A 19,839-nucleotide genomic window follows, 5' to 3' on the forward strand; every position below is an offset into this window, starting at 1 on the left:
TTTAATATATCCAACTACATTATGGGTTCTAAGTACTGTTCCCTCTGAGAGGATGTGACGTCACAGATGTTTTTCTTTGTGCCTATAAATAAAAGTGGCGTGAGAGAAAAAGACAGAGAGAGAGAGCTGTGGAATGACAGCTGTTCTAGTTCAGGCTGTGATCAACTATCTGTGGACAGAAGGATGGAGATGGAAGGAAGTAAAGGAGAGTTAAACCTTTAAAACTGCAATAGAATCAAATAAAACTAGAAAAGTTGCATTACCTACAATAATGCAAGTGTGAATGCTTAGTGCTGAAAGTGGTTGCTGAAGATGCAGAAGCAATTTACTTTATTTGCTGAAGGGATTTGCTTAAAGTCTGATGCTGTATGCAAAATGCTAAAGTTGCTTAAGTTTTTCCTTAAATAAAACCTTATTAGAAGTTAAATTATCAGAAAAAGCTAGCAGGTTGCTAAAATATTGACTAAATGAAAAAAAAACTCAGTAAATGCCAAATTAGCTTAAAACATTAGCATATTTCCAAAAAATTAACTTTACAACCAAAAAACCTCAGAAGATGTCAAATTAGTCCAAAATGTTAACAAGTAGTTAAAATATTAGCTACACTCAAGAATGGCAAAGAAAAAGGCCTCAGTAGGTGTCAAATTAGCCAAAAACATTAGCATGTTGTTAAAAAATTAGCTACACTCAAGAATATTTTTAAAAAAGGCCTCAGTAAATGTCAAATTAGCAAAAGTGTTAGCATGTTGTTAAAATATTAGCTACACTCAAGAATAGCTAAAAAAAGCCTCATTTAATGTCAAATTAGCCAAAAGCCTTTCACCCAAGAACAGCCAAAATAACTCAGTAGTTGCCAAATTAATCATAAACGTTCGCATATTACAAGAATATTAGCTTAACTCAAAAATAGTAACAAGAAAACCTCAGTAAATGCCAAATTAGCAAAAAACTTTAGCATGTTGCTAAAATATTAGCTACACTCAAGAATAGCCACAAAAAAACCTCAGTTGATGCCTAGTTAGCAAAAAAAAAAACAACATTAGCATGTTGCTAAAATATTGGCTAAGCTCAAAATTAGCCTTAAAAACGTCAGTAGTATTAATGTCCTGAACCTCCTTTACAATTGATACCAATATTTCATAGGTTCCAAACTGCACAAATAATTTAAAGAATTTCTTGGAGAAAAAATTGCATAAAACCTTAAATTGTGTAAAAGACATGAATGACAAAAGTACAAGTGCTAAACATTTTTAGACCAAAATCGCTTAAACGCTGACACACTACTTGCACAGTTATCAGTATGTTATATTTCTCTCGTTTTAATGTGATTTTAAAAATATTTGAATGTAATTTTACTATTTTCATTGCTTTTTGCATATATAAAGACAATGCTAAACCACATTTGCTGTTGTTATGGTGGAGAAACAGCTTTCAGTAAGTATAAGATGAGGTGGGGCATTAGTTTGTACTTGAATGTGTAGGTGTGCAGCATGTGCATGTGTTAGAGTGAGCTCAGCCTGAAACACAGAGGAGAGGCTCCCTGATGACCGTCAGCTCTGCTGCTTCCGACTTAGACAGCCCCGGTGTGAGTCTAAGACCATGAGAACATTCTACTCATATCTTCAAAATGCATGTATGGAATGTCAAAACGAAATGTTTTTAGAGTTGGCTCTCTGAAGGTTAAGAAGTCGCATTTTTATGGAGACGGTTGAACTGCAAACAAAAGATAAAAATTAGAAATGGTGCCACTATGATTAAAATGTTATCAAAATAAGACTTAAACTCAAATTTAAGAAAATTGTGTATGTTTTTTGATTTACTGTAATTTTTTAATTGTTAGCACAATAATTCCAGCAGATTCTGAAGGAGAAAAGCGGCTCGTCGAGCCGCTTTTCTCCTTCAGAATCTACTGGAATTATATTGGTAACAGTTGAAAAGTTACATTTCGGTAAAGATTTTGTGTTGAAGCGTCACCAGCAACGCCGCACGTGTTAAAGGGTTAAATGCGTTTGTTAAATCAGGGGAAGTGGTCAAATCCAGCTATTTCCAGATTGCTAATATGTATACATTTCTATCCAGACGACTTACAGACGCTATTTCCTTCCTCAGTAACCACTTGGCTCAGATGTCATTTTTACCACAACACAAAAATACATTCAGATTTCAGTGACTTAATCTCCCTCAACTAGTTGCTCGTGCATTTTAGGATTTATCCTGAGATTATTTTATATGCTTTAAAAGCGCCTAATGGTTTTGCCCCTCCTTACCATCTCAATCAGTCAGGTCAGCTGATCAGGCGCTGCTGCAGCCTCCATAATGTGGAATGTCCTTCCCTTGATATAGGCTTACTTTTATTTATAAATATTCTTTTTTTTGTATCACAAGTATATTAGCTTTCATTTAGTTTTTTTTAATTTAGAATGCAATTTAACGCAGTGGCCCAGAACAATTTTCTGATCCTGAAGGAAGTTTTATTTTGAAAGCCCTCCGGATTCTATCCACAACATCCGTCTGGGTCATGTGACGTAAAGAAGCTAACTAGCAAGGCTAACTGGATGGCTACATACAAAAACCAAACAATAAACATATTTGGAAAGTTTCTTTAGGGAGAAAAGAGTCAGTGAGGAAATTTAAAGTCCAGAAAGCTGCCATGATCAGACTGGGGGGGAGGGGAATCAGGGCGGGGCTGTTCTGCTCCAAAGGCCACGCCCCCTCAGAGGAGATTTTGGAAACAGAGGCTTCAGATCAACATTAAAAATGACTTTTTAAGACATTTAGGTTGTGGGATTTTGGGTAAAAACTTCATGATCATAATTAAAACACTAATGGGAACACTTTTTTTTTTAATTGTCATGGGGGACTTTAACCCACGACTGACATCATCTGTGTTTCAGTTCTCTAAATGTGTGCAGAAATGTTCAATGTCACATTGAACATAAACATAAATACTTTAGATACTTTCATGAAACCGTCCTGTTTGGACACACTTAAAAAGGATCTGTTTTTTATGGAGCTGAATCAGGGCCAATAATATTTGAAACCCAAATAAATTAAATTGAAAAGAATATTGGTGGTTGGTCAAAAAAAATATAAATGTCCAAAACTTTTTGCTATTCAAAAATAAACTTATTTTCAGTTTCAAATCTTTTTTTTCAATTTCAGCTCTTTTTTTTCCTCTACGAATCTGACAGTTTCAGTTACTAAACTTTTTTCCCCGTTGTGGCGCATTGGGGCGGGGCTAACACGAGGACCAATCAAAATCAATGAGGTCATATCAAATATGAAATCATAAGAGTTAGAACTGTGTTTTGGACGCGTGCGAAAAACTCTGATTTTTACACCCGTCTTGGGACAATGTCCGACTATGATAGTACAGACTAAAGAGCCGTTTTCTGATCGTAATTATTACAGTTCTCAGAGTCAGTGAACGCATCGGAACTGAAGTTACCCCCCTCATTTTGATTGGTCCTCGTGTTAGCCCCGCCCCAATGCGCCACAACGGGGCCAAAAGTTTTGTAACTGAAACTTTCAGATTCGTAAATGGAAAAAAAGAGTTGGAAGTGAAAAAAATATTTGAAACTGAAAGAGGAAGGAGAGTTGAACACAGCAAGGATGAAGGATAACGTTTTTAACTCAAGTTTCTGGCAAAAAGTGAAGCTTAAAAGTTCTCCTGAAAAGTTCAGATATAATCCGAACGTTTAGACAACTAATCATCTGTGGAAACTAACTATTACCTCATGAGAAATCAAACAAGTATTTCCTTTCTTCATGTGTGTGTGTGAGCGTGTCCAGATGTCTGCAGCCTGTGGGAATGACAGAAGTGTGTGAGCGGACAGGAAGTGATGAGGGAATTTCTCATGGACACTGAGGCAGCTGTGGAAGCCCCATGCAAGTACACAGACACACTTATTGTCAAAAAGTCAGACGTTAACCAGCAGAGATGTGTAAACCGGTCCAAGAAAAGGCATGTGACAAAGCGGTTCACAAAAAATGAAGCACATGAACGTTTGCTCTTCATTTCACCAGTAAAACCACTTTCATCAACCGCGAGAGAGAACAACGTGACACACAGGAAAAGAGGGGAAAGACAAAGTAAGGGCGTGAGGGAGACGGACGGCTTCAAGCGTGTATATCTGCTGATTTGGTTGCATTTGCGTGTGAGTGACTCATCAAATCTGAAAGCTGAAGCCCTGACAGTAGTTAAGCCACTTTACCAAAGCAGCTCAGGACAGAGCTGCTAAACGAGTTAAGGTCAATTCAGACCACGAGGTGCTAAAACTGGCTTTGGTCAACACAGACAGTGCTGCTTTGTGAGGAAAAAAATAACTAACTGATTTACTTCTATTTAGATTGTGTAACATTTTCTAATTACAACTTACTGCAAAAAATAATATATATATTACCTCTTGTATTTAAAACTGCTTGAATGATTCAAAAATACATGTATCCAATAGAATGTATTGAAAACAAATGTAATAGATTTTTCTAGGTAACAGATTTATTACACCAGAACAACTTTAATACTTAATAAATTCAAAATATTCCAACATGAGCAACACTGAAGTGTTTTGAGTTCTTAATGTGGCTACAAAAAATACCAAAAAATAAGCGTAAGTCTTAGTCACACACACCCATATAAGCGTGATGCATTCAAATGCTGCAGGATTTTGGGTTGTCCGAGTCCTTGGAGGACCATAGAGAAGAGTGGCTGCAAATTAAGGGAATGCAAGTCATAAAAATGGAACGTACGTTTGTTGTAATTTCTAACTTGTAGAATTTTGACAAAATATATTTTTATGGAGAGTAAAATATTAAAAGTTATTTAAAGTTTAAGTTGATTTATAGGTATAAATCCATTTAACAGTGAATGATTTTAGCTAATACATCTGTCAGGAGAGAGCAATCTCCAGAGTACTCACTGCACTCCATCTCCCAGCAGCCCCAGCGCACAGTTCCTGGATGCTGATCAGCTGTCTCCAATCTAAAAATCACCCACCTGCTTCTTAAGCAGCACACAGAACCACACTCAGTGTGAAGTATTGTTTGTGCCACACTACCTGCATTACTGAGCGTTTCTATCTGGTTATCTGCTTATTCTCTGATTGCTTGCCGCCTACCCTGACCCTGGCGTGGACTCTGAAATCTTTACTCTCTTCTTGGATGATCTCATGCTCATATTGACTTCTGCCTGTCTGACCCTGATCCAGCTTTGTGGACTTTTAGCTGTGCTTAGTTCCTGTCTGAAGTAATGAACCTGCTGCATGTGTCTGCCCGTTTGTGACAACATCAGCTATATAACTGAGAGTATAAGTGTATAATGCCACAAGAATAGACGTCTGATGAATCTGGTCTTGGATGATGACATTGTTAAGACATGTTACACTTAAATTGCCAGCTTCTGTGCACCCAGTCAAGCATAAGTGAAGTGTATAAAAATGCAACCAAAAAAAATATTGCAAATTGTAAGACATTTCTATGAGAATACTACATTAAAATGGTGATTTGTTTTCCTATTTGACAAGAATTCTAATACACTTTTGCATCAAAAATCTGATGCATGCTCTCTAAGTCTTTATAGTTGTGTTCTACAGTTGTGTAGTTGATAGTCATTGTCATTCACTTAGGCAGCATTAAAGAGATGTTCCTGCCCAGCTGAGTCACCGCAGTGGGAGTGAGGGAGGCTAATGAAGAGAATGAACGGGGGAGTGAATATGAGAATCACCAAATGGGAGCTTATAAAGGGCTTAATGCACTAACACAAGCAGGCACACACATGTACACACAACCACAATGTGTAACTTGAGCTGCGGGCTGTGAGGAAGACATAATCGGCCACGTTTTTGTGAGAGACGCACACAGTCGGCTCAGGTTCGCCTCTCAGCTGAGGATTTCCTTCCAGTTTGGGGTCATCTTTCTCTACTGACAAAGACTTGCCCTTATGTGGGATCCAGAACATAAACTAAAACTGCAAATAACTGATAAAAAAAAAAAAAAAAACTACAGAAAGTCCCCACTTTATATTCTCAATCTGATTGGCTCGTTTGAATTTTCAAACAAAGACCAAACCCCCTCAGCTAAAGGAGGGAGGGTCACTCTGACATGTACGCTCATCCTTTTCCTTCTGTCTGCCATCCAGATGGTGAGACAGCAGCTGAGAGACAGACAGCAGCAGCAGCATGCTGAAAGGCCTGTCTCGCTCTGAACGTGCATAAAGGCCTCTTTGTGTCTTCATCAACATGGAAAGCATTGCAGGAATGCGGTGAATTTCACGGAGAACAACTACGGTCCTGGTTGAGTTCTAAAGTTTACCCGGAGCAGAGTGTGTTTATGTGAAAACCTTCTTTTATTTAGGATTCCTCAAATGACTGCTGTGTGAGCGCCATCTGAAGCAGTGCAGCAGTGCAAGTTCAGTTTTGTGTTAGCGTGTTTTTCTTTGGTTGAACTAAAGATGAATATGTTCATAATCCAAAGCAGTCTCAACACACCGATTACCATTTCTAAGGCAATGTATCAACAAGTCCAAGATGAAAAAACAAACCAATGATAACATTGGTTCAACGTACTGAACCAAATTGGCCATAAACCTGCCAAAAAAAACACACAAAAGTGGTCTAGAAAAAAACAAATCATGCAAACAGAACACAACTGTTTGATTGGATATATATTTTATGAATATAAAGCACATTTGTGTATCCCACCTTCACCCAACAGCAACTGGGACAGTTTCTAAGAACCCAGCGGCCCGGTGGGTTGAGAAAATGGATGGAAGTTCATGACGAAAATCCTCCCATCGAGCCGCCATCTTGAATGTTTATTTCTACCCTTTGATCTAGTCACTGAAAACGTCACGTTGCCCAGAGCCGAGTCCCTGATTGGTTGATGTGCCGGGTCAATCGCGCCCCAGCATTTCGCATCATTACATTGACTTAACACTGAAACTTGACGCCTCTGCCGGGCCGGCCGCGTTGTGAATTAGCTTGGATGAACAACTTCCCATCCATTCACTTTTAGAATCCACCATATCCCTTTCGGGGTCACGGGGCGGATATAGAGCCCACACGGCAACTATCAGGCAAATAAACCCTGAACAGGTCACCAATTTGCAGGGCGACACACTCACATCCACACCTAGGGACCATTTAGAGATACTAATCAACCTATGAAGCATGACTTTGGACTGAAAGAAGAAGCTTGAGTTCCTGGAGAAAACCGCACATGCACGAGGAGAACAAACTCCATACAGAAGGGTCCCAGTTAGGATTCCAACCAGAACCTTCTTGCTGTGAGGCAAGAGCACTAACCACTGTGCAGCCTAGTGATCAGTCTTTATTCAGTAGGCGTGTAGGGAAAATATCACGATATTTCATTTGGCGATACTTGTATCGATTTAGTATTCTGACAAGACGATATTTCATTTATTGTTTATGAGGGCCTGTCAGCGTCTTACTTTTGTTTTCTCGCTAAACCGACCGGTAGTTGGCCGCACAGCACACTTTGACCAGCTCTATCTTGCGACCAATATCAATATTCAAGTAAAGTTTTTTTCCAAGTCATACTCTAGAAAGAAAAGTGATAAAATTGTTCTGGTACAGTCTTGAGATATATCGTGATACGTATCGTATTGTGAGACACGTATCAGGATATGTATCGTATCACCAGACTCTTGCTAATACACACACCTGTTATTCAGTAAAAGGAACTCAATCGATCATCCATACGAAGCTCTCAGCTCACATCTCCATATTTCATCAGTACTTTTACTATTTTCCACTTCAGTTCAGGGTTCTTACTTTGACGTCTTGTTCCAGCGTCCTTATCAGTTCTCCGTCCACCTGGCCTGTTTGGGCCACTCTGAGAGAGCGCCGCTCTACTTTTCGCAGGCGGTACTGCAGGATTCGGCAGGTCTTGTTTGCCTTGATAGGAGACAGAAACAGAAAAACATCATCTGTCTTATAACTGACAATGTGTATTAGGAAATAAAGAGAAATTTAAAGAAAACACAGATTGACATTATTGCTGTTTTAATCTGCTTAAAAGTAAAAAATAAAATATAAATAAATCAATCTTAAATACATAAACTAGATGCTTTTGGGATGTTCAGTTAAATTTTCCATTTTAATTCAACTTATTGTTACATTTCTAAGCCAAAACAATAAATGAAGATTTAGAAATACGCCTCATACCTGCTCTAGCTGCTGCCGAAGCTCCTGCAGCTGGTAAACATCTTCCTCCATGTACATGTCCCTCATCTCCAGCATCTCAGACCTCAGTCCCTCCATCTCGTCCTGGAAATGGGACGGAATTATTATTGACACAACATAAAAGCAAACATACACTGTTAAACAATGGATAGTTTATATTAAAAATTGTAAAGAGATCATATTCAATAGGGCTGGGTATCGATAATAACTTCCAGAAACAATTCAATTCGAGAGAGTGGAATCAATTCTGATGTTTTTATTGATTTATTTTTTCCAATTCTTTCGATCCAATCACTTTGATTCAATTCAATTTTGAGTTTACACATTTATACATATTCTTTTAGAAATACATTAATAATCTAGTATCTGATTTTAATATATTTATATTCATCTGATACAGTTCACATACTGTAAAATGTATCAGTGAAATAATGAGATTGTTAATATCTTACAGTGTTACATGAATTTTCTAAAGCAGAAGTTCTAAAAAAATGTTCAGATCATTAACATTGTAAACATTGTTCCGCTTCTCCTGGAGGACGTTTCAGTTTGGCCACTAGGTGGCGATCGCACTATAGCATTACACTTTATTCCAGTAGAAGAAGAAAGTATGAGGAAAAAATGAAGTTTTAGACAATAAATAGTTACTTTAAAAAAATAGTTCATAAAAAGAGTTTTGAAAATTCATGCTTGTGAGTTTATAAAGATCTTCATTTAGTCAACAATGTATGTTTACGTCAACCGAGCGTTAGCATTAGCCTTCCTATGGAAATTCCATTAAACGTTAGCATCAGGCTAGCAAATTTTTGCTAAATTGATATATATTTATATGGATTGGTTGTTGATCTATTAAACAACTTAAATCAGTTGATTGATTTTATCGACTCAGACCTGATATTAATATCACTAAATCTGATAAAAATAAGGTTTTCAAAGAAGGTCTGTAAGATTCAACACTGCAACTATATTAAGTAAATAAAGCCAAAAATCCTTGAAACTTACAAAAAAAACTATCCAGTACAATTAATTTACACCAGTGTTGCTACACCCCCTGTTTTTTTAGACAAATACAGATCAATTATTCATCTCAGCCCATCAGCAACACTTGCCTCATCCCTTTGATTCATTTTTAAGATGCAGTGCTAGGAATATAAAAGTTTCAGCAATACAATCTTCAACCATTAAAGAATACACTATATCCAAGATGACGTTTAAACAAAAACCTTTGCATCTATGCATGCGTGTTAATGAGACATAGTAAAAGGAGCTGTAGTAGTAATAGTAGTGCTGTCATCATCTACTACAGCGGCAAATGTGGGTCAGCTTCTGCAGAGTTCTGCAGCAAGCTACAACCCACTCCTGGGATGTGTGCATGGAATACGAAAGCAGGTGGAGGCACAGCCAGCCCTCCTGCACACTGGATGATAAGCATTTACATTTTGACAATTAATCTATGAGGGATAAGCAGCCGTGTGGGTGCGCTTGATTACGGAGTCTTGTGTAGGAAGGAAGTTTGCTGATAAGCTAAAACATCCGCATTAAGAAGCATCGCCAACTACTACGGCACATCTGCAGGAGAAGGACGATGACGGACGCGTGGGAATTAAAGGAGGCCTACGAAAAAGTGACGAAAGATCAAACGAGGAAAAGGGAAATGATTTAAAGAGGGCAAAACGAAGAGAAAATATATGAAATAACAAAATATCATCAAGGAAATAACAGACTTTATAATAAATACAATTAAAAAAGGGCTAGAAACTGAATAATCAGAAGTTAATGTGATGAGACCCAGAGCTGATCCTCTGACCCGATTTTCTGAGCTAAGATGGAACGGTGGAAAATTGGTTGTCATGTGAGCAACCAGCCAGTCAGGAGAAGAAATCAACCAATCCGCTTTCACAGAGGTGACACGCTAAACGTGAAAATGAATCCATGCTTCTGCAGTCATTACACTCCTCTTTTCATGTATCTTGACTGCAGCTTTCTACAAATGAATCCCAGAAACACTATGTTAGTGTGTGAGCTCAGATGCTGCAGGTTCATTACTTTGGGACATCAAAGATCTCTGATACATCCTTCTTAATTTTTAGGTTGTGTCCGAATTCCCCCCTAATCCCTAACTACTAAAACACTATGTAGTGCACTGGATTTTAAAGGTCATTTGGACACAAAAGCTGAATATGAGGTCATTGATTTCAGGAAGTGAGAATCAAATTAAAACGAACATTTCACGGGGTTTGTTTATGATTCCACTGTGTTCTGATGGTGAAAATGTGGATGGTTTATTCAAATATTGCATTTAAACACGTTTTTCTGTTCGAAATTGTTCGACCACAATGCATTGTGGTCTATATCCGCTTAATCTAGTGAGCATCGAAGCACCCTAGTTTTTCGCAAAGACTTCTGGGAAATTTTGAGTGGACTCGATTTGGAATTAGTAGATTCAGACAGCACTAAAACATAGCGAATGCACTATATAGTGATCAGGGGGGAATTTGGACTCAACCTTAGTGTTTTTTTTATTATTATTATTTCTAGGCTTTTGTGGGTTTAAAGTCCCACTTTGGCATTTTTTCATAAAAAAATGTTCCCATTAGTGTTTTAATTAAGATAATGAAGTTTTTAACCAAAATCCCACAACCTAAAGTCTTAAAGCCATTTTTCATGTTGATCTAAAGCCTCTGTTTCCAAAATCTCTTCTGAGGGGGCGTGGCTTTTGGATCTTCGCCTCTGCCCCCCCTGTCTGATTATGATAGCTCTGTGTCTTGCTAGCGTAAATCTTCACCGCTGATACATAAAAAAAACTCAAGTAATATCGGTAATGTCCAGCCATAAGACTTTGAGAGAGATTTAAAAGAAAAAATACTCAGAAATGCAAAAAAATATATATATATATTTCTTATTAGATTTGTTGTCTTTCATGAGAAAAACACCACACATGCATGTTAAAAACTCACACGTCACTTTCATCGAAGGGAGACTGAAAAGAATCAAAGTGGAGCTTGCTAAAAGCGTCACAGAAGCTTGTCTTTGTTCTGAAATTGTATCCACATGCTTAAACGCCAAACATTGAATCTGTGTGAATCAAACCATGTGGGTCAAAGTCAAGATTTAATTTATTATCCAACTGAACTTGTGACTCTTGTAGACTGTCCCCTCACAGAGTCATTTGTGTGTTTGCAGCAGTAGAAAAGCCTGTTTGCCAGCATGTTCGAGCGGTGTGAAGATCTAACTGCATGCTGTGTGTGGTGGAGTTGTGACACATCACAAAAGGTCAGCGGTTTCCACCCTGAACCCAAACATGAATCTGGAAGTAAAGCACAACAAACGTGCACACAGGTGTCTTTAAAGTGAAGGACTAACATAGGACGACATTCTTGGAATAAGTCAGGGAGACAAAGCAAAGAACACTTTGAACACCTTAAAGATTGATTGGTATTATCTCATTAAAAGTTGAAAAAGACACACAAAACAAACCTTTACATGACAATCCAATGACTATTGTCAGTTTGGGATAGGATTAAGGATCTCATTGGAAAAGGAAAAGCTGAGGTAAAGCTCCTGTAACAAATGATCCCATTATCAGATGGAGCATTTTAGCACGTTTTCGCTTTGTATGCATCACGCCGAGCACTTCCCCTGAAAAGAGGCGGGTGTGTGCTGCTGATGATGGCAAAGCTCCAGACCCAATCAATCTCCAACAATTAATGGCTTGTCTGGTCAGTGCCAGTGAGAGCTTCAGAACATGCTCCCAAATTGATCCCTCCCTGCATCAATAAAGCTTTCTGCAGACTTGAACAGCAGGTAAACCTTTTGGAAGTTGACGCCTGCAAAGTTGGGAGTTCTAGTCCTACTGTTGTGACAAAACTAGTTTGTTTTTCTGTAGAAAAATTATCAAAATATGAAGTAAAAGTCCCATTAGCTTTGACACATTTGTCCTCCACATTTGACCTATCCTCTGGGGTGTCAGGCTTAGGAACCATTTGGTGGTTTAACCCCCGATTTTATTCACCTTTCGACTTCACCGTTTAAAGAGCCAATCAGATCGATTTCTCACTAACCACAACTCAGCGGGAGCCACAAAGTCTTGCAACAATATGACACTCCTTTCACTAATATTATAAAAAAAATCAATAAGTTATTGTTTTTGTGCATGAGTAAAATATAACAATTACAAGAATAATAGCATTTTTTCTAAATAGTGGTTGTAACTTTTGACATGACTCTTAAATAAAAGACATTGGATCAGGTCAATGCAGCAAATGTTGTATTAGGTAGTTAAATATCAAAGGTAGGGCTGGGAATCACTGAGTACTTCCTGATACGATGCGAAGGCTCACGATATTGATGATATCGCGATACTGTGATAACTGATAGAAATGATCTCAAATAACTCACAATGACAAGCATTGACTTGAGTTATCTGTAAAGTTCAGTTTTAACAATAGAAAACATGAACAGCAGTGTCACTTCTATGTGCAAAATTGTTGTAAACAACAGAAAAACAATAAAATAATTCAATTAGATGCCAGGCACATTAGTGCTCACAACAGCCAGTCTCGTAACGCGTGCCCGCTGTCTACCACTGAAGGAAGGATGACGAATATAACATTTTACAGACTCTTCAAATGAAATCAAAAGATTGATACTTGGTAAGATCAATAATCAATTCATAAAACTAAAAATCGATTTAGCACATAAAGCTTAAGTCCGCTAGCTTGATGCTAACGTTTAACGGAACTTCCCATAGGATGGCCGACCTAAACATACAACGCCGACTAAATGAACATCTTCATAAACTCACAGGTATGAACTTTCCGAACTCTTTTAAGGACATATTTTTCAAAGAAACCATTTGTGGTCTAAAGCAGTTTTTTGCTCATTACTTCTTCTTCTTCTGGAATAAGGTGTAATGTAATGTAATAACGTGATCGCCACCTAGTGGCCAAACTGAAACGTCCTCCAGGAGAAGCAGAACAATGTTTCCAATGTTAATGATCTGAACATTTTAGTTAGAACTTCTCCTTTAGAGAATCCATGTAACACTGGATGATATTAACAATCTCATTATTTCACTGATACATTTTACAATATGTGAACTGGATCAGATTATATAAATATGTCATAAACCTATAGTAGATTATTAATGTATTTCTAAACAAATGTGTATAAATGTCTAAAACTGAATTGAATTGAGAGGCTTGAAAGAATCGAAAATAATCGGAATCTAATCATTTCTGGAAATCATTATCGATACCCAACCTACTTCCACAAACCTGACACAACCCTGTATTTTATCTGGGCTGGGGACATGCACATACTTAAGTCCCCTAATAGCTACATAGCAGGGCAGTAGTGTGAAGGGTTTTGCCTGAAGAACCCACCCTGGCTGAAGCTCATTGCAAACCCTGGGAATCAAACCCCTACATGAGTTACCCAGACCCCAAGCATGGAGGCATTGGGTCCCATTTTTTAAATCTTTGCTGTGACTTTACCATGGATTTGAACTCATGACCTTCCAGACTCTAGCCGGACCACAAGGCCACTGAGCTGTTGTCTAAATGTTTTATGTTGAAAAAAGTGCATGAACAAACACGGATCTTTAATAAAATGAACTCCAAAGAACAACATTTGGATAGTAAACAAATCAAAAGAAGCACTTACTTTGAGGTAATCGTTCTCAGACCTGAGCTCCTCTATTTCCCTGATGAACTCCTCCTGCATGCTGTCCATGAACTCCTCCGTCAGGTCTGAGAAGGCCAAGGAGGTGCTGGCTGGAACCCTGCTGTCCACCGAGGTGACCGAGCGCTCCTCGCCGGGGGATGCGCTCCCCTCCGCGGCCTCCGTGCCCATGGACAGTCGGTCCTTGTCCCTCTCTGTGCTGGACCTGGCGCTCGCTCGCTGATTGGCTGCATCCGCCAGCCAGCCATCCCGGGCCGGCTTCTCGCCCCGGCTGCTCCGGGACTCGGCGTCGCTGCTCATGGCGTCCGCGGAGAGCTTGTTCTCCTCCGAGGCGCAGTCCGAGAGCTCGGAGCTGCTGTCGGTCGGGGACAGCTTCCCGGGCGCGCATCCAGAGTCCTTGGATAAATCGTCGGACCCTGTGCTGGCGTCCGACACCTTCCTCCGCCCCCCGCTGCTTTTGGCAGCCTTGGACGCCCCGCCGGAGGATTTACCGGCTGTTTTGCCGCCAGCCTTCCCGTCCTTTGCACCGAGACTCCCCACCGGACTGCGCCTGGAAATGCGGCTGCCCAAGTGGATGGCTCCGGGCTTCACGCTGAGGGTCGGGGTCCCGATGCCCCCGCGGATCTTGGTGAACGACCAGCCCGGCACGTCCTTCGGTCTGGCGGGGGACGGAGCCCGGTGGATCTTTTTCTTCTCGCCCGGGGGCGGGACGGGCGCCGCAGCCGGGAGCCCGGCGGTGTCGGGGCGGTCGCTCTCCGTCCCGCCTCCGCTGTCCATCTTCTGCCGGAGATGGAGTCTCCGTTCCTTTGGCGAGGCGAAGGCGAGGTGGGTCGGAGAGTTCTGGACATCAACCTCCTTTGTTTTTGTCATTCATTCCGTTTGGTACCACCCGATAACGGCGAAACGGCGGCCGCTACTCGCTGGAGGCGGCAGAAGTTGACAAAAGGGGGAGACGTCCAGCGGGAACGGGCGCGCGCGGCGCAACAGGACCAACCGGAAGTCCCAAACGTGCTAAACATTCACCGGTTCCGATCCAGCTTCCTCCTCCAACGGTTTTAGAGGAATCCCCGTCTTCCCTTTGTGGTTTCTCCGCAGTGACTGACCGGCTCCTCCACAGAGAGGATTGTGGGTGAGAGGAAGAACCGAGGCTGGTCACTATCTCTCCCCTTCTCTCTCTCTCTCCGCCCAGATAAAGGGATGGAGCTGTGGAGGAGCGGACGACCCTCTTATCTGCAGTTCTCTGTCGCCGCCACTGCAGATTTGACAGGATGCAAGAAAGGAAAAAATGTGCCACAAAGCAAGACATTCAAATAATACATAAAGCTCCACTGAAATCTAAAATTAAACGTAGAAAATCATAAATAAACAAAATCAAATATATTAATTCACCTTTATATGTGTATTTCTGAGCCGAAAATGCACAAATATCTTGTAATTTATTGCAATATTAATGTATTTTAAAATATGTCATTTTTGTCCTGTATAGCAGGGGTTCTCAAACTACGGCCCGCGGGCCGGATTCGACCCTCCTCCACATTCACAACACCATCAGAGACTAGGGCTGAGTTAATAAACTCAATTAATCGATTCAAATCGGTTTAAGCTTAATACATCAACAATTGATTCATGAAAAATATAAATCAATTTAGCACATAAAGCTAACATCCGCTATAGCTTACATTTAATGGAATTTCCCATAAGACGGCTAAAAAAACTTTTTTTCCCTCATATTTTCTTCTTCTTCTGGAATAAGGTGTAATACTACAGCACGATCGCCACCTAGTGGCCAAACTGAAACGTCCTCCAGGAGAAGCAGAACAATGTTTACAATGTTAATGATCTGGACATTTTTTTTAGACCTTCTTCCGTAACACTGTATGATATTAACAATCTCATTATTTCACTAATACATTTTACCGTATGTAATTGTATCAGATTAGTATAAGAATATTCAAAACATATAGTAGGTTATTAATGTATTTCTAAAAACATGTGTCAAAATGTGTAAACTAAAAATTGAATTGACTTATCGAAAGAATAAACAAAATAAACGATATATATATATTTATGTTGCAAATGATGTACTTTTCTTCTTCTTCTGCTTTTAATGACTGAATAATGCATTGTTTATTATTTCCAAATAACATTTCTATGTACCGGTACTGACTTAAGGGCACTTTTACATTTATGGTATCCATTTATCACATCCACACAAGCTTCATTTGTTGAGACCATTAAAATATGAAGAAGCTGTGAAAATTATTTACATTTTTATTAGAAAAGGACTAAATAAATTCCAGACAAATGTCTGTAGTTGCTGGTTAGCGGAGTAGTTTACAGTGAATTTAAGGATCAGTTATATCATCACTGCATGCATCCAGAAAAACAAACAAACCTTTAATAAGAGGTGAGGCAACCTCTATCGAACTGTTACAGACATCATCCTGCAATGCACTAAAAGCATGCAACTGAATCTGTTCTTGATTCCTCTGTGTGTTTTTTTCTCCTTGACTTGAGCTCAACCAGCAAAAAGTCATACAACCAGCTGGATCACTTGTTTAATGAAAAGCTTATAATTTTTTGTTTTTTTTGGTTTGCAATCGATTTTTCTTTTTAGCTCCTCTCCAGTTGACCATCATTTAATCAATGCCGTAATTACAAATGGTGTCTGTTCGGTGCTATTCTGTTAGAACTCAACTCAATGAATGATTCATGAGCCAGCAGAACTGTAGTGTTTACCATTCAGACTAGTTAGAGGACATTATTTATTCAGTGGAGGAGGAAATTGGTTTGAGTTTAGTAATAAGTATGATAGGAAAGGTGATAGTGAAAGTAATACAAAGGATTTTATTTTTTAATTCTGTAGTGCGTCTACTAATAGAACGAGAGTCCAATCTACAATCAAGAGCATAGTTTTGCTTTTGATAAAGCTGTGATCCCGTATCCATTTATCTGTCCGTCATGTATGATCATTATCAGGAGTTTATCTTTTCCTTTTAAACAGGAGAGCTGCAGTTAAATGCATCACAATCCAGAGCAGTCTCGAGTGGAAACGGCAACTTTCCTCTTTGCAAAACTTCTTTTGCAAACGATAAAACCAAAACGAAATCACGCATGTTTTAATGAGTTGATGAAATGAGTGTTTTCTATCTTTTTAATGTGTCTCTATTTTTTTTTTTAACTTTTTAATGTAATTTTGAACTTTATCCATTTATTTATTTTGGTGTTTATTCCCATTTTTGCCAAATTAGGGACACATTTTCAAGATTTGCTTCTATTCCATTTTATACATTTGTATATCTGTCCCTGTTCAATACATACAATTAATTAATTAATCATTACAATCAAATAAATAATACTTTAAAGTTATTTTTTTTTAGTGTGAGAAATGTTTTCCTTTTGAGTAAATATTTATTGTTGCAACCTTAAAACACAGTAATAATGTATAGTTGTGTTTTAAATGGGTTTTTGGGAGAAGAAAACATCATTCACTTCAATGTTTTTCTGGTTTGATTGTAAAAATTGTTTCTTCTAAACTTTTAAATCATTTATGAATATGTAGCTATCTTGTTTGCATTAATATGCATTAAAATAATAATTAAAGAGCAATGTCAGTCTTGACAAAGATTGACACAACATTGCCATAAACTTCACATGAGAGACACCATCACTGAACTCTAATCAGAGAAAGTTACAGTAAGTTACATCAACCTGACGAACCTGAGGAGGAAATCCACCCAACCAACCACCAAACACTCAGGCTGTGATGGGTACGACATTTTTTCCTTTATTTTCTCCTTTTTATATAATAAGGGCAAATACAAAAAAAAAGCATTACGTTAACAATCTGATGTATGTATCACCGTGTTTATAGCCATGGTTAATTTGCACCCCCTGTCCTAATGCAATGTGGGTGCGCTGCTGATGCTCTATGAGAAAAAATTTAGTTTGTTTATTAAATGTGAAGAGTTTTGTTATCAATAGAGAGACTGTTTAGTGGCGTCAGAGTTTTTTCCAGACACATAAACCACAGTGTCATAGTTGATAATAAATTAAATAGAGCAAAAAACAGCTTATAAACCATTTGGTAGCAGAACGAGCCGCTGTTTACAGTGAACCAAAGAACTGAATCTCTGAGGAGAGCCAGAATTCATCAATATTGTGGAGGGAAACAAGAAAAGACTGTTGTTTTTACTTTGTCTGAAAGTTTTGAAATTATTTTAAAAAGATAAGAGAGTGAAAGAAAGAAAAATGTATAATTGAAGTTTTTTCAATTATTCTTTAATGATAATAAAGTTATAAGATTTTGAAGAGATATATGTTTAACTTGAGCAAATTTACTAATAATACCAATGATATTTGCAGCAAAAAGTTGCAAGGGGGGCAAGAAAGGATACGTTCTTCATGGGGGGGCGTAAGAGAAAATAATTGAGAAGCACTGCCTTAACATTTCCTCCCCTCTGTTCCTCTCTTCCTCTCCTTCATTATCAGTGCTATGAACTTTACAAAATCCCTTCTCAAACATTTCTGCTTTTTCCCCATCTGATATCGGAGAATTATCCCCGTCTACTAAAACTGGATAACCGTATTCCATCTTAATTCCATTCACCTTTTAATCACCCCCATATATAATTGTCATCCGTTTCTTTCCCCAATGAACTACAGAAACTCCTCCATTACTCCCTCTTAGCAGTCTCGATAGTTCTTATTAGCTTGTAGACGTTTGTATGCAATAAGATTCTGAAAACCATTAATTGCTTTTTAATCTTCTATATTCTGTCTTTAACAATTTCACTGCATTCCATCGTCCACCGGGCACTATCTTCTTTTTCTTCTGTTCTGCTGAATGGACGATTTGGCTGCTTTCAAAATCACGAGCAAATGCTTTCATTTAAGTCATCCACGTTACATCAAACATCTGATACCCTTCCCCTGATCACAGATAAATACTTCCCAGTGCGCTTTGTGGAACAACCACTTTTGAACTCCCATTCTATTGTATTTGTCTAATTTTATTCCTATTTGTTCCGTAATGGGAAAATGAGCACTACCCATCAAGTTTCCCTGTCCAACATTCCATGTGCTCAACCTAGCATTCGAATTCGTAACTAATGTTAAATATGTAGCTTAAATAATGATTGTTTTAAAAGCTTTACATCCAAAAATTGTGTTATGTGTTATCGTTATGCTATCCAGCTGCCTTGTGGAGAGCGGAGCTCTCTAGCATGCTACACTGTCCACCGGGCAGCTGGCTAGTGTCGTGAGCTAACCCACTGAGTCCCTACGTAATTAAGTCAATGTGTGCAAACACAGGTGGGGCCACCACAGAAAATGTGAACAAACCCAATTGTGGTCCACATTTTCTGCCCACTTTTAAACCACTTGGGGCTCACTTGGCCTTGCTGGTTGGACTTGACTGAAGCTTTTGTTTTTCTTTTTCTTTTTTGCCTTACTGACAAATATTGCACATACAGAATATCAAACTTTGACGCTCCACAAACAACATTTTCACATTTGCCAGGAAAATGAACAAAATTAAATAACCCATATGAACAGCATTTTTTTTAAATGAACTTTATTGGACATCATACAAATGTACAAATCATAACAATATGCAGTCCGTACAAAATCAATCACTAATGTCATCCTTCAAAAAAATGAATTCTTAGCCCGAAATAAACATGACTGAAATGAAGCTGTTGTGTCTTTTCCGGTCCACCATGGTAAAAATTATCTTCCATCGCCATCTAGTGGTGGGAAGGGAAACCTGCAATGACATTGGTGCCAAATGAACAAGTGAACAATGGAAGGAGGAAGGAAGACTTCTCTTTATTTGCATGATAAAGATCAGAACATTCAGGGAATTAATGTTAATTCACTATTGTACATGAATACCAAAAAAGTTAACTTTTTAGCATAAAGATGATTTTTTGTGGCAAAAATGCTGTTTTGCTAA

At 38.6% G+C, this 19,839-nt stretch overlaps 1 protein-coding gene across 1 annotated transcript in view; it reads right to left on the bottom strand.

Annotated features, from left to right (window-relative positions):
* soga1 (suppressor of glucose, autophagy associated 1) overlaps positions 1–15,112 on the bottom strand; it is an 89,498-nt gene extending 74,386 nt beyond the window's left edge. The window contains exons 1-3 of the mRNA XM_024292835.2: positions 13,866–15,112; positions 8,184–8,285; positions 7,791–7,913 (exon numbers count right to left, since the gene is read on the bottom strand). Coding sequence (XP_024148603.1) covers positions 7,791–7,913; positions 8,184–8,285; positions 13,866–14,753 — 1,113 coding nt within the window. The 5' untranslated portion in view covers positions 14,754–15,112. The remainder of the gene's footprint in view (positions 1–7,790; positions 7,914–8,183; positions 8,286–13,865) is intronic.
* Between the last annotated feature and the right edge of the window lie 4,727 nt (positions 15,113–19,839).

This window comes from Oryzias melastigma, linkage group LG7 (genome assembly GCF_002922805.2).
Source record: "Oryzias melastigma strain HK-1 linkage group LG7, ASM292280v2, whole genome shotgun sequence".
Classification (NCBI taxonomy): Eukaryota; Metazoa; Chordata; class Actinopteri; order Beloniformes; family Adrianichthyidae; genus Oryzias; species Oryzias melastigma.